The sequence below is a fragment of the Tachyglossus aculeatus genome, chromosome 18 (assembly GCF_015852505.1).
Source record: "Tachyglossus aculeatus isolate mTacAcu1 chromosome 18, mTacAcu1.pri, whole genome shotgun sequence".
Taxonomy (NCBI): Eukaryota; Metazoa; Chordata; class Mammalia; order Monotremata; family Tachyglossidae; genus Tachyglossus; species Tachyglossus aculeatus.
The window spans coordinates 38,764,340-38,777,051 of NC_052083.1; the positions used below are offsets into that span (position 1 = coordinate 38,764,340).

At 51.8% G+C, this 12,712-nt stretch overlaps 1 protein-coding gene across 2 annotated transcripts in view; it reads left to right on the forward strand.

Moving 5' to 3' along the window:
• MKNK1 (MAPK interacting serine/threonine kinase 1) overlaps positions 1-8,913 on the forward strand; it is a 29,107-nt gene extending 20,194 nt beyond the window's left edge. For both annotated transcript variants that reach the window (XM_038760331.1, XM_038760332.1), the window contains exons 7-13: positions 106-210; positions 2,587-2,642; positions 3,801-3,896; positions 5,171-5,365; positions 5,481-5,645; positions 6,523-6,566; positions 7,617-8,913. In XM_038760331.1, the coding sequence (XP_038616259.1) occupies positions 106-210; positions 2,587-2,642; positions 3,801-3,896; positions 5,171-5,365; positions 5,481-5,645; positions 6,523-6,566; positions 7,617-7,851 (896 nt within the window). In that variant the 3' untranslated portion in view covers positions 7,852-8,913. The remainder of the gene's footprint in view (positions 1-105; positions 211-2,586; positions 2,643-3,800; positions 3,897-5,170; positions 5,366-5,480; positions 5,646-6,522; positions 6,567-7,616) is intronic.
• Positions 8,914-12,712: the final 3,799 nt, after the last annotated feature.

The window sequence follows — 12,712 nt, forward strand, 5'->3', positions numbered from 1 at the left end:
TAGTACAGTTCCCTGCCCCCAGCAGGTGCTCGATAAATACTGATGATTAATTGATTGATGAAATAGTTTCTTTTCTCCTTTACCTCTGTCTTCCCCCCACCACAGGCTCCATTTTGGCCCATATTCAGAAGCGAAAGCACTTCAATGAGCGGGAAGCCAGCAGGGTGGTCAGAGACGTTGCTTCTGCTTTAAACTTTCTACACACGAAAGGTGAGAGTCTGGTCCTCTCTTAGAGTCACCGTCTGTGTCTCCTGGAGGGGAGGCAGAGGCAAGGCTTCTTCCGGGTGGCGGATCAAGGAGGAGCGGGTACGGGGATGATGGAACTGCAGGGCCTTCCTCCTTTTCCCCCTTCCTTCCCTTCCTTCTTCACTCTTTCCCTTCCTCCCTCCTTCTTTCCCTCCTTATTCCATCTTTTTCTCCTTCCTTCCTTCCTACTTTCCCTCCCGTCCTCCTTCCTCTCCCTCTGTCCTCTCCCGCCTCCCTTCCTTCCCCTGCCAGCAGAAATCTTCAGCTTCTTCCCAAGTGGAGGGAGCAGCCCACAGAACTGGGCCACACATTGCTGGAGGTGTATAGCTGAGGACGATGGATTGTTGGTTTTTTTTCCCAGAAATGTCCTGAAAGGGGTGGGAGATGTAAATACCTTAGGGATCCCTAAGGTCCGTTTAACCCCCTTCCGTCCATCCGGCAGGCAGGCCACTGAGGGCCGGGGAAACTCAGGTGATGACAAATGAGGGCAGGCAGAATTGCTGCCTCTCCCCAGACGGCCTCCTACCGAAAAGATGGATCGGGCCGGCATCGGCCAGCCCGGGAGACGAATCTGTGCTTTTAAGCCCCGTGCATTCGGCCCAGGTCAAGCTGAACCCGGGAGAAGTCACTGAGGGGGTCACGGTTGGGGACATTTGCACCTCGGATGCGGCTGCAGTTGGGCGATTGGCTTCGGGCCTGCAGGATTTCCAGCAGGACGTTGGCAAGGCCCTGACAGAATCCGGTTGCTGCTAGGGTTTTTGGTGAAGCTCAGTGAGAGATAGCCCCGCTCGGCAACCTGAGGTGGAGCCCTGGAGAGTTTTCTTTTTCTTTCTTTTTTTATGGTATTTATTAAGCGCTATGTGCCAGGCACTGTTCTAAGCTCTGGGGCAGATACAAAGTAATCCCACCTGGGGCTCACAGCCTTAACCCCCATTTTACAGAGGAGGGAGCTTTGACCCAGAGAAGTGAAGCGACTTGCCGAGATCACACAGCAGACATGTGGCGGAGCCGGGATTAGAACCCAGGGCCTTCTGACTTTCAGGCCTGAGAAGCAGCGTGGCTCAGTGGGAAAAGCAGGGGCTTTGGAGTCAGAGGTCGTGGGTTTAAATCCCAGCTCTGCCAATTGTCAGCTGTGTGACTTTGGGCAAGGCACTTAACTTCTCTGTGCCTGTTACCTCATCTGTAAAATAGGGATTAAGACTGTGAGACCCCCGTGGGACAACCTGATCACCTTGTAACCTCCCCAGTGCTTAGAACAGTGCTTTGCACATAGTAAATGCTTAATAAATGTCATTATTATTATTATCCACTAAGCCATGCTGCTTCTCCTACCCCTCAGCCACCTAGAAAAGAGCAAAGTGCTTCAGGGGGATTAAGGAGCAGCATGTCTAGTGGAAAGAGTATGGGTTTGGGAGTCAGAGGACCTGGATTCTAATCCCAGTGCCTCCACTTATCTGCTGTGTGACCTTGGACAAGTCATTTCGCTTCTCTGTACTTCAGTTTCCCCAACTGTAAAATTGGGATTCAATACCATCCTACATAGACTGTGAGCCTCCCGTGGGGCAAGAACTGTGTCTGACCGGAGTAATTTGTATCTTCGTCAACGCTTAGAAGAGAACACATTGTAAGCTCTTAACAAAATAATATTATTATTATTATGCTAAGGGATAAGGTGGAGCTATATTGGCTCCTTTATCTGTGGGCTATTGATGATCCAATACATTCTTCTAATTGGATTGCTTTTGGTCAGGAAGTGAGGATTTAATATTTGTGGTTCCGAGTCTTTCCTGTGAAGAAATGAATCCCCTTGAGCATTTTGGACTGTAAGCCCATTGTAGACAGGGAAGAAGACTACCGAGTCGTGTTATATTGTACTCTCCCAAGGGCTTAGTGCAGTCCCCAGCACACAGTAAGCATTCAATGAGTACAGTTGATTAATTCGATAACAGTAATACTTTTCAACTGGGTCGGTTCTGCTTTCCAATTGAGTTTTCCTCACAGATTGGTGGGGGGATTTTTTGTAGGGGTGGGGTGGGCTGTGTGTGTATGTGTGTAATTGTCTAGTTTCCTTGGCCTTGCCCAACTTTTCCGGTCCCTTTTCCCCACCCCCTCCTTGAAAATACCATGCTGAATCGACTGGGTTTTTCTGTTCAGCCCCTGGAACTTTGCTTTCCTGTAGCTCATTAATTTTTGAAATGAATTTTTAAATGCACCATGATTGGGAATTAATCTGGGAGCCGCAGCAGTTAAAATAAATAAATAAATAAGGAGAAATAAAAAATGCAATTGCATGCGGAGCGCTGAACACGTTTAACCTTTCATTTTCCATCTCATTTCAAGGCATTGCTCACCGGGACCTGAAGCCAGAAAACATATTGTGCGAATCTCCAGAGAAGGTAACAGTGCTTTTGTTCAAATGCTTGCTGTAAACAGAACATGGTAAATAGCCCTTGGGAGAGGGCAGTACAGAAGAGCCAGTAAACATGATCCCTGTCCTCAAGGAGCTTACGAGTCAGCCTGGATTTTCCTCCTTACTATCTCAGCCTCACGATCTGCTCCTCTAGTGCCGGCTTACTCACTGTGCTCCGATCTCACCGCCGACCACAACCTTCCCCTAGCCAGGAACTTCTTCCTCCTCCATATACACCAGACCACCATTCTCCCCACCTTCAAAGCATTATTAAGTTCACATCTCCTCCAAGATGCCTTCCCTGATTAAGCCTTCTTTTCCCTGGCTCATTCTCCCTCCACGTCATCTGCGTGCTTAGATCTGTGTCCCTTTGGACATTTGATAATCGCCCCACCCCCTACCCCACGGCACTTATGTACATATCTTTAAATTATATATTATAAATTGCCTATTTATTCATATTGTCTGTCTCCCTCTCTGGACTGTAAGCTCGTTATGGGCAGGGATCGTGTCTGCAAATTCTGTTGTATTGTGCTCTCCCAAGCTCCTAGTACATGCACATAATAAGCGTTCAATAAATGCCATTGATTGAGAGTTTTGGGGAAGTGGGGGGAGATTTTGCACTAAGTAGGTTCTGAATTCATGCCTATTTTCTCCTTCTGCTCTTGTTCTCCAGCCCCTTCCCTGTGTGTTGTTTTTTTTCAATCCAGGCAAGACCAACATTAGGCCTGGCCATCTTCCAGGGAAGCAGGCTAAGATTTTAGTCAGTCAGTCTTATTTATTGAGCTCTTACTGTGTGCACTGCACTATACTAAGCGCTTGGGAGAGTACAATATAACAATAAGCAGACACATTCATTCATTCGTTGTCATATTTATTGAGCGCTTACTGTGTGCAGAGCACTGTACTAAGCACTTGGGAAGTACAAGTCCCCGTCCACAACGAGTTTACACCCACGCACAAACTAATCAATCAATCGGTGGTATTTGAGTGCTTATAGTGTGCAGAGCTCTGTGTTAAGAGCTGGGGAAAGGACATTTCCAGTAGTTGGTAGCTATCCCAAGCCTGTTGTTTCTCCAATCTCGACGGTTGCCAGCGGGCCCTGAGACCCGCAGCGTTTGTGACCGGTCATTCTCATTTGCAGGTGTCCCCGGTGAAAATCTGTGACTTCGATCTAGGCAGTGGCGTGAAACTGAATAATGCCTGCACCCCTATAACCACCCCTGAGTTAACCACGCCGGTAGGGAAACTTGACCTCTGCTTCCCCCCAATACCCTCCCACTACCCCTGTTGTCGGGCGCCCTGAGGGATGCCCGACTTAGGTCCAGAGGCCAACTGGAAGGCTTCAAGTGAAGGTGTGAGAGTCTCGACCCTGATTTTAGACTCACAACAGACTGGCCCCTGGTCACTTTGGGGGAGATACCCCCTAGATAACAAGCTCTGGGCCTCAGTTTCCTCAGGTGTAAAATGGGGGCACGTCCTCATTGTCCCTCCGTCGTAGACTGTGGGACCGGAGCCGATCTGATCTTGTTTCTTGGCACAGAGTGAGCGTTGAGTAATTGCCCCCATTGCCCCCATCAGTTTTCACTGCCCCGCCACCACCCCCCTCCTCCTAGACAAGGAATATCAAACCCAAATGGAAAGGTGGAGCACAAGGGATTGTGCTTTCTGTGTGGTCCATTGATTGACAGTATTTATTGAGCGCCTTCCGTGCTCAGAGCATTGAACAGTGCTCTTGGAAGAATGCAATAGAGTTAGTAGTGTGGCCCCTACCCTCAAGGATCTTACTACTCTGTGAGGAGCACTTGGGAGAGTACAATAGAGATAGTAGACCTGATCCTTGCCCTCAGGGGAGCGTAGACTCCACTCTGTGCAGGGCAGTGTAATGAATGCTTGGGAGAGTACAGTTGAATTAGTAATAAAAATAATAATTGCGGTATTTAAGTGCTTACTATGTGCCAGGTACTATACTAAGCGCTGGGGTGGATACAAGCTAACGATACCAGAAGCCTTCAAGTGAAGGTGTGAGAGTCTCGACCCTGATTTTAGACTCCACGACAGACTGGCCCCTGGTCACTTTGGGGGAGATACCCCCTAGATAACCAGCTCTGGGCCTCAGTTTCCTCAGGTGTAAAGTGGGGGCACGTCCTTGTTGTGGATACAACGAGGATACAAGTGGACAGGTTGGACACAGTCCCTGTCCCACACGGGGCTCACGGTCTTAATCCCCATATGGGAGATGAGGGAACTGAGGCACAGAGAGTTAAGTGACTTGCCCAAGGTCAAACCGCAGACAAGTGGTGGAGCCAGGATTACAACCCAGGTCTGAATCTGAATCCAGGCCTGTGCTCATGGGGAGTTTCCAGTCTCGTGGGGGAGATGGCTACTCATTTTTAGACTTCCGGCCTTGTCCTCCTCGTCCCTACTCCAATCTCCCCACCTGACTGCTGTTTCCCCTCCTCTTGGCTTTGGTTCTGTCCCTCTGGCCCCACCCCCTCCTCACCCCCCAACCAGTGCGGCTCGGCGGAGTACATGGCCCCCGAGGTGGTGGAGGTCTTCACGGAGGAGGCCACCTTCTACGACAAGCGCTGCGACCTGTGGAGCCTAGGTGTCATCCTGTACATCATGCTCAGCGGCTACCCGCCTTTCGTGGGCAACTGCGGCGCCGACTGCGGCTGGGACCGGGGGGAGGTCTGCAGGGTGTGCCAGGTGAGGAGCCGCGGGGTGGGATGGGGAGACCAGCGGAGGACTGAGGGGGGAGGGTGGTCTGCAGGGTGCCCCGGGCAGGGGCTTGGGTGACCCCCTCTCCCTCCCCACAATCCAGAACCAGCTGTTTGAGAGCATCCAGGAGGGCAAGTACGAGTTTCCGGACAAAGATTGGGCACACATCTCCCAGGAGGCCAAGGACCTCATCTCCCGGCTACTCGTCCGAGACGCCAAGCAACGGCTCAGTGCCGCCCAGGTCCTCCTGCACCCCTGGGTCCAGGGGGTAAGTCGTCTGGGGCCGCTGGCCCAGGGTCGGCCACGGGCGTTGGCCGGCTGGACCCCTCTGCCTTCCCCGAGGCCTGGTGCCCTCGGTGGTCGGTTGGTAGCCACCAAGAGCAAGTTCGGGCCTGATCCTCGGGGGAATAGGGAGACCAACTGGCTTTAGGCCCCTGCCAGGAGACAACAGCTTGCAGTTTACAGAGCATCTGGGGGCCCCTTCAGTGCCCATTGGGCAGGATGCCCTGGGGCCTCCTCCTTGCCCTCTTGCTCACCTTTGGCAGGAGGTCAGGACTCTGGGCAGAACCACCCTCTACTCAGGATGCTTCCTGACAGATTGAACCAAACCCTCTCAGAATCTGAAGGTGCCCCTTATAATTGTACATTATCTGCTCGGCATAATCTGGGTGCCAAGCTAGATAATTGAGTACCTGTTTCACCCGCCAAGTCACTTCACCTGCCTCAGTGACCTCATCTGTAAAACGGGAACAAAAACTGTGAGCCGAGCAGAGGAGTCCCTTAATAATAATAACAATAATAATAATTATTATTATAATAGTAGTACCTGTTAAGCACTTACTATGTGCCAAGCACTGTTCTGAGCTCTGGGGTAGATAGGGGTTAATCAGGTTGGACCCAATCCCTGTCCCACATGGAGCTCACCTTCTTAATCCCCATTTTACACATGAGGGGACTGAGGTCCAGAGAAGTGAAGTGACTTCCCCAAGGTCACACAGCAAACATTGGCAGAGCCGGGATTAGAATTTAGGTCTTTCTGACTCCCGGGCCTGTGCTCTATCCACTAAGCCATGGTGCTTCTCTAGCTATCTTGGTTTATAGAGAGGCCAGGGGACTAATCAAAACTCTTTTCCCTTCAATTGCAGCAGGCTCCTGAACGGGGCTTACCCACCCCCCAAGTTCTCCAAAGGTAAGATCCGTCTTCTCCCCTGATTTCCCCCTCAGCCCCCGCCCCCCACCCCCCCGGGACCACACTCAGCCCCTCCAATAACTCCCTCATCCGTAGAAATCTCCCCAAGATCTTTCCAACTGGGCTTTGGCCCTCAGGAGAAGTCAAATCTTGCTTCCTGTGCCTATGGCTTTAATAACTGTGGCATTTGCTGACTGCTTACTATGTGTCAGGCAGTGTACTAAACACTGGGGTAGATACAAAATAATCTGATCAGTCCCACATAGAGTTCACTGTCTTCATCCCCATTGAATAGATGAGGTCACTGAGGCAGATAGAAGTGAAGTGATTTGCCCAAGGTCACCCAGCAGACAAGTGGCGGAACCGGGATTAGAACTCAGGACTGGGCTCTTTTAACTAGCAGCTTCATTTCTGCAGAGCTGTGGTGGGGAGATGGGGTGGCCCCAGCATCTAGCCCTGGGATGGGGTGGATGGGTTTCCAAGGATGAAGGGAAAATGGAAGAGTGAGCCAGTTGGAGTAGGGGGAATCCCACATCTCCAGCACTTTAATCACCCCGAACCAAAATGTAGCTCTCTTCTAGCTAACGTTCTCCTGGGAAGGGTCTCACATTCAATCAATGGTATTTATTGAGCGCTTACTTTGTGCAGAGCACTATACTAAGCGCTTGAGAGAATACAAAACAGAATTGGTAGAAGTGTTCTCTGCCCACAGAGAACTTACATCTAGAGTGGGGCGTCTTCTGGACATCATATAAAAATAGGAAGGGATGAGTACCTACCGGGGTAGTGAGGAGGAAACTTGTTTGGGTTGAGCTCCTATCAACCAGATTGTCTCCCCTCTTCCCTCCCCTCCTCCTCCATTCCCTCCTCTCCTGTCCTCTTCCTCCTCTTTTCCCTCTTCCCCCATTGCTCCTCTTCTTCTTTCCTCCTCTCCCTTTCCCTCCCTCTTCCCCCTTCCTCTCCTCTTCCCCCCCCTTCCCCTTTTCCTCTCCTTCCCAACTCCTCCCGCTTCTCTCCCTCCTCCTCTCCCCACCTGCCCTGCCACCACAGGAACAGCAGCACCAAAGACCTGACGTTGTTTGCCGCCGAGGCCATTGCCCTGAACCGGCAGCTGTCTCAGCATGAGGAGCAGGAGCAGAGTGAGGAGCAGGACAGCTTCCTTTCAGTGGGGCTCTGCGCCATGAAGCTCTCCCCGCCCTCCAAGTCCCGGCTAGCCAAACGCCGGGCCCTGGCCCAGGCCAGTCGCAACGAGGGCCCGGGGGCCACTGACCAAGCAGAGCTCTGACCCCGGTCCTGGCTCCGGACAGTGTGAACGGAGAGCGGGCTGGAGGGAGCGTTTCTCTATTCCCATCTGGAGCCCAGGCCTGTGATTTCCCCCCATCCACCAAGTTGGGCATCTCCCCTCCCGGAGCGGGGAAGGTGACCATCTCCCCCTGGGAATGGTAGCCCACCCACCTGCTAGGGCGTAGTCCCTCCCCTACACACCCTCCTTGCAGAACTGTCACTGAGGTGAGGCTGCTAATGCGGAGTGGCTACTGGACCCGGGAGAATGGCCACCCCACCCTCACCTGTCCCCCTCCTCCTCATACTGTCCACCTCAGGGCTCAGCCCTGTCCGACTCAGGGAGACCGGAGGAGGCTTAGACACTGCCTCACATCCCGGGGAGAGACCGATTGACCCCCACTGAACCCCTGGAGGCATCGAGTATTTAGCTGGCTGCTTCCAGGTAGGGTGGAGGGGGTCTCCCTCTAAACCTTTTATCTGATTGTTGCCGCTGCTGAAGTAAATTTTTTAATCCCCCTCTGAAATCTTGTAGAGCAGATTTTTTAAAATTCACACTTCAGAGCTTTTCCACCTCTAAAGTATTCCCAGCGTATCGAGATCCGCGGCTGTCTTCCTGCCGTTCGAGCCGGTTAAGACGTAGCTTGAGGAAACCGGTAGCGGAGAGGCGGTCTCTGGCTCCCGTCCTACGGAGTTCAGATTCACAGGGGGAAAAACGGGGTTCTGAGCAGGAGCGCCGAGGGGGCGACTCTCTCGTGGAGCCCCCTCACCCCGGCTTTGGAAGAGGGAGTCGTGAATTTTACCTCAGCCCGTTTAGGGTCCGCCGGTCCAGGCCGACTCGGAGCCCCGGGCCGCCCGGATGTTCTGGATCCGCTGACTTCAAAGAGACAAGATGGAGCCAGAGTGGGCAAGCACACCCTCCCCCAAAACCATCAGTCCAAGTAAGGGCTGATGTCTGACTTCTTCCCCAGGCCCCGGGCACTGCTGACCTGTCAGTGACCGAAAGGGCCGGGGGGGTGAGTTCGCCCTCTCATGCACGTAACGTATTTAAGACTTTTTTATACCTTGAGACAGTTGGATAAGTACAGACTGTGCTGGTTTTAATAAAAACGATTTAAGTTCTCATTGGGGGATTTCCGTTATTATTATCATTGTTATGGTTACAATTATTACTGTTATTATATTTAAATGCTTACTGTGTGTCAAGCATTGTCAGGAGCAGTCCAGAGGGGTCAAGACCCCCAGGGGATTGGAGAGCGGACCAGGCCGTCCTGGTCACAAATGACCAGCTTGTGTGGTCAAGCCCCCGGCGGCACGGCTTCGTGGATAGAACCTGGGCCTGGGAGTTGGAAGGACTTAGGTCCTAGTCCCGGCTCTGCCGTCTGTCTGCTGTGTGACCTGGAGCAAGTCACTTCACTTCTCTGAGCCTCAGTGAGCTCATCTGTAAAATGGGAATTAAAACAGTGAGCCCTGTGTGGGATGGATGGCGTCCAACCTGGGCAAGTTGTATCGCAAGTCATTTCATCATCATCATCATCATCAATCGTATTTATTGAGCGCTTACTGTGTGCAGAGCACTGTACTAAGCGCTTGGGAAGTACAAGTTGGCAACATATACAGTCCCTACCCAACAGTGGGCTCACAGTCTAAAAGGGACTGTGTAAAATGGGAATTAAAACAGTGAGCCCGGTGTGGGATGGACTGTGTCAAACCTGAGTAAGTTGTATCTACCCCCGTGCTTAGACCAGTGCTTGGCACATAGTAAATGCTTAACAAGTACTATTATTATTTTTTTTTAGGGGGGAGGACTCAAAGTCACAGGATACAGTCCGGCAGCCAGCTGTGCCCAGAGTTTCCCCTCAGGCTGGGGCTGGAAGGATCCAGAAACGGAGATGGTGGCGATTTGTGGGCAAGGGAGGTTGGCGGTCGGGACTGGCCTCTATTTATTCTTTCTCCTTTCTCTCCATGAGCAAGGAAAAGGAGAGCGCTCAGTAACGAGTAATTTGCAGCGCCACAAGCATCTTCGCCGCCTGGACCCCTTCAAAGATACCTGCCAGACTCAGTTTCTAGGTTGGCTTCCACGGCAACCTGTTGCCACAGCAACCAGAGAACCTGACCATTAGCAGGTGGTGGGGGGAACTAGGAGGGGGGGAAAGCATGAAGAGGGGTGCACTGGGACGGTGGAAGAGGCATTGGGGAGGGAAAGATGGAATTGTGGTTGGCACCAGGGCAGTTGGGTGGGGATGGTGGCCAGGGAGAGTGCAGTAAAGGTTTCAAATGCAGACCCACAATCTCACATGAAGAGACAAGCAGCCATGAACTCTATAGCTATAATGGGAACAAGAGGGGGAAAAAACCAGCAAGAAATGAGTAAATAAGTCTTAATCCTTCCATGTGGAAGGATGAGCAGGAGGAGGAGGAGCAGGATGCTTTCGGAGGAGCAGCGTGGCTCAGTGGAAAGAGCCCGGGCTTTGGAGTCAGAGGTCATGGGTTCAAATCCTGGCTCCACCACTTGTCAGCTGGGTGACTTTGGGCAAGTCACTTCGCTTCTCTGGGCCTCAGTTACCTCATCTGTAAAATGGGGATGAAGACTGTGAGCCCCCCATGGGACAACCTGATCACCTTGTAATCTCCCCAGCGCTTAGAACAGCGCTTTGCACATAGTAAGCGCTTAATAAATGCCATTATTATTATTATTATTATTATTATTATTATGTGTGATGCTAATGTTGGCTGCTGGAATGACAGGGTCAGTCAGTGAATAGTATTGATTAACCATCTTTGGTGTGCTGGTTACCAAACTCAGTGCTTGGGAGAATACATAAAGATTAGAAGACAGGATACCTGCCCTCTGGCTCCCTCAGATAACTGACCCCTGCCTTCCCCAAGCTGCCCCCAGGGCCATATTGGGTTTCAGATGGCCGGCTGAAGACCATGGGGATCCCTGACTTAGGGGCAGGGTGTGGACACCCCAGCCCATCTCTCATCTCTGGGCCAGCCGCCCGGTCGGGGGCTTGTCTCTGAAACCTCCCGGGGCCCCCCAGATTCCAGGCAGGGAAACCCCCACTTTTATATCAACCCAAACCTCAGAGATCTCCTGGTCCAGCAGACACGGTCTGCTGGGGTTCATTCAATCATATTTATTGAGTACTTACTATGTGCAGAGCGCTGTAATAAGTGCCTGGGAGAGTACAATACAACAGTAAACACATTCCCTGCCCACAGTGAGCTTACAGCCTAGAGACAGGGGAGACCGACATTAACAGAATCAATCAATCGTATTTATTGAGCGCTTACTGTGAAATAAATGGCAGATATGGACCTGAGTTCTTTGGGGCTGGGAGGGGGGGGAAGAACAAAGGGAGCAAGTGAGGGTGATGGGAAAAGAAGAAAGGGGGGCTTAGGGAAGGCATCTTGGAGGAGTTACACCTTCAACAAGCCTTAGAAGGGTGGGAGAGTCATTGTCTGTCAGATTTGAGGACGGAGAGGGTTCCAGGCCAGAGCCCGGTGGTGAGCGAGGGGTCAGTGGTGAGAGAAGCAGCGTGGTTTAGTGGCAAGAGCCCGGGCTTGGAAGTTAGAGGTCATGGGTTCTAATCCCGAATCCGCCGCTTGTCAGCTGTGTGACCTTGGGCAAGTCACTTAACTTCTCAGAGCCTCAATTCCCTCATCTGTAAAATGGGGATTAAGACTGTGAGCCCCACGTGGGACAACCTGATTACCTTGTATCTATCCCAGCGCTTAGAACAGTGCTTGGCACATAGTAAGCGCTTAACAAATATCAATATTATTATTATTAGATAGACAAGATGGAGGCACAGCGAGAAGTTTAGTATTAGGGGAGTGATGGGTGCAGACTGGGTTGTATTAGGAGGGCAGCAAAGTAAGGTAGGAGGGATCAAGGTGATTGAGTGCTTTAAAGCGATGGTGAGGAGTTTTTGTTCGATGCAGAGGTGGATGGGCAACCACTGGAGTTTTTTGAGAAATGGGGAAACTTGTCCTGAACATTTTCCTCTCTCTCTCTCTCTCTCTCTCTCTCTCTCTCTCTCTCTCTCTCTCTCTCTCTCTCTCTTTCTCTCTCTCTCTCCCCCTCTCCCCCTCTCCCCCTCTCCCCCTCTCCCCCTCTCCCCCTCTCCCCCTCTCTCCCTCTCTCCCTCCCTGCCCCCAGCCTTCAGGACTCTTCCTCCTCGCCTTCCCAGTGGTAAAGGCCAGAGCCCACCTCCGCCAGCTCCTGCCCATCCTAGGTGAGTTAGCTCACCTCCATTCATTCATTTACTCATTCAATCGTATTTATTGAGCACTTACTGTGTGCAGAGCACTGTACTAAGCGCTTGGGAAGTACAAGTTGGCAACATATAGAGACAGTCCCTCCTGCTGCCTCTCCTCCCCAACTGGGCCCAAGAGAAGACAGTCGGGTGAGGGGGCTGATTACCCTTTCCCTGTTCTGCCCTGGCCTTCAGGAGGGGTGACACCATAGGCCTGGGAATCAGAAGGACCTGGGTTCTAATCCTGTCTGCCGTGTGACCTTGGGAAAGTCACTTCACTTCTCTGGGTCTCGGTTGCCTCAACGGGAAAGTGGGGATTAAGAGTCTGAGCCCCATGGTGGGCAGGGACTGTGTCCAACCTGATTAACTTGTATCTACTCCAGCTCTTAGAACAGCTCTTGGCACATAGTAAGCGCCTTGGGGGCTGGGCCTATTCAAATTATTACTGTTTACCTTTCCTCCCCACTGGGGCTCAATTTAGGGTGATTCAGGGGACGAACAGTTCCTTCCCAAAGTAGGAGGGATTTGGATGAGTCTGCCAGAAGGGTGACAAAACTCCAGGGTGGATGAAGGAGAAGGGAACAAGGAGACTAGAATGAGTAG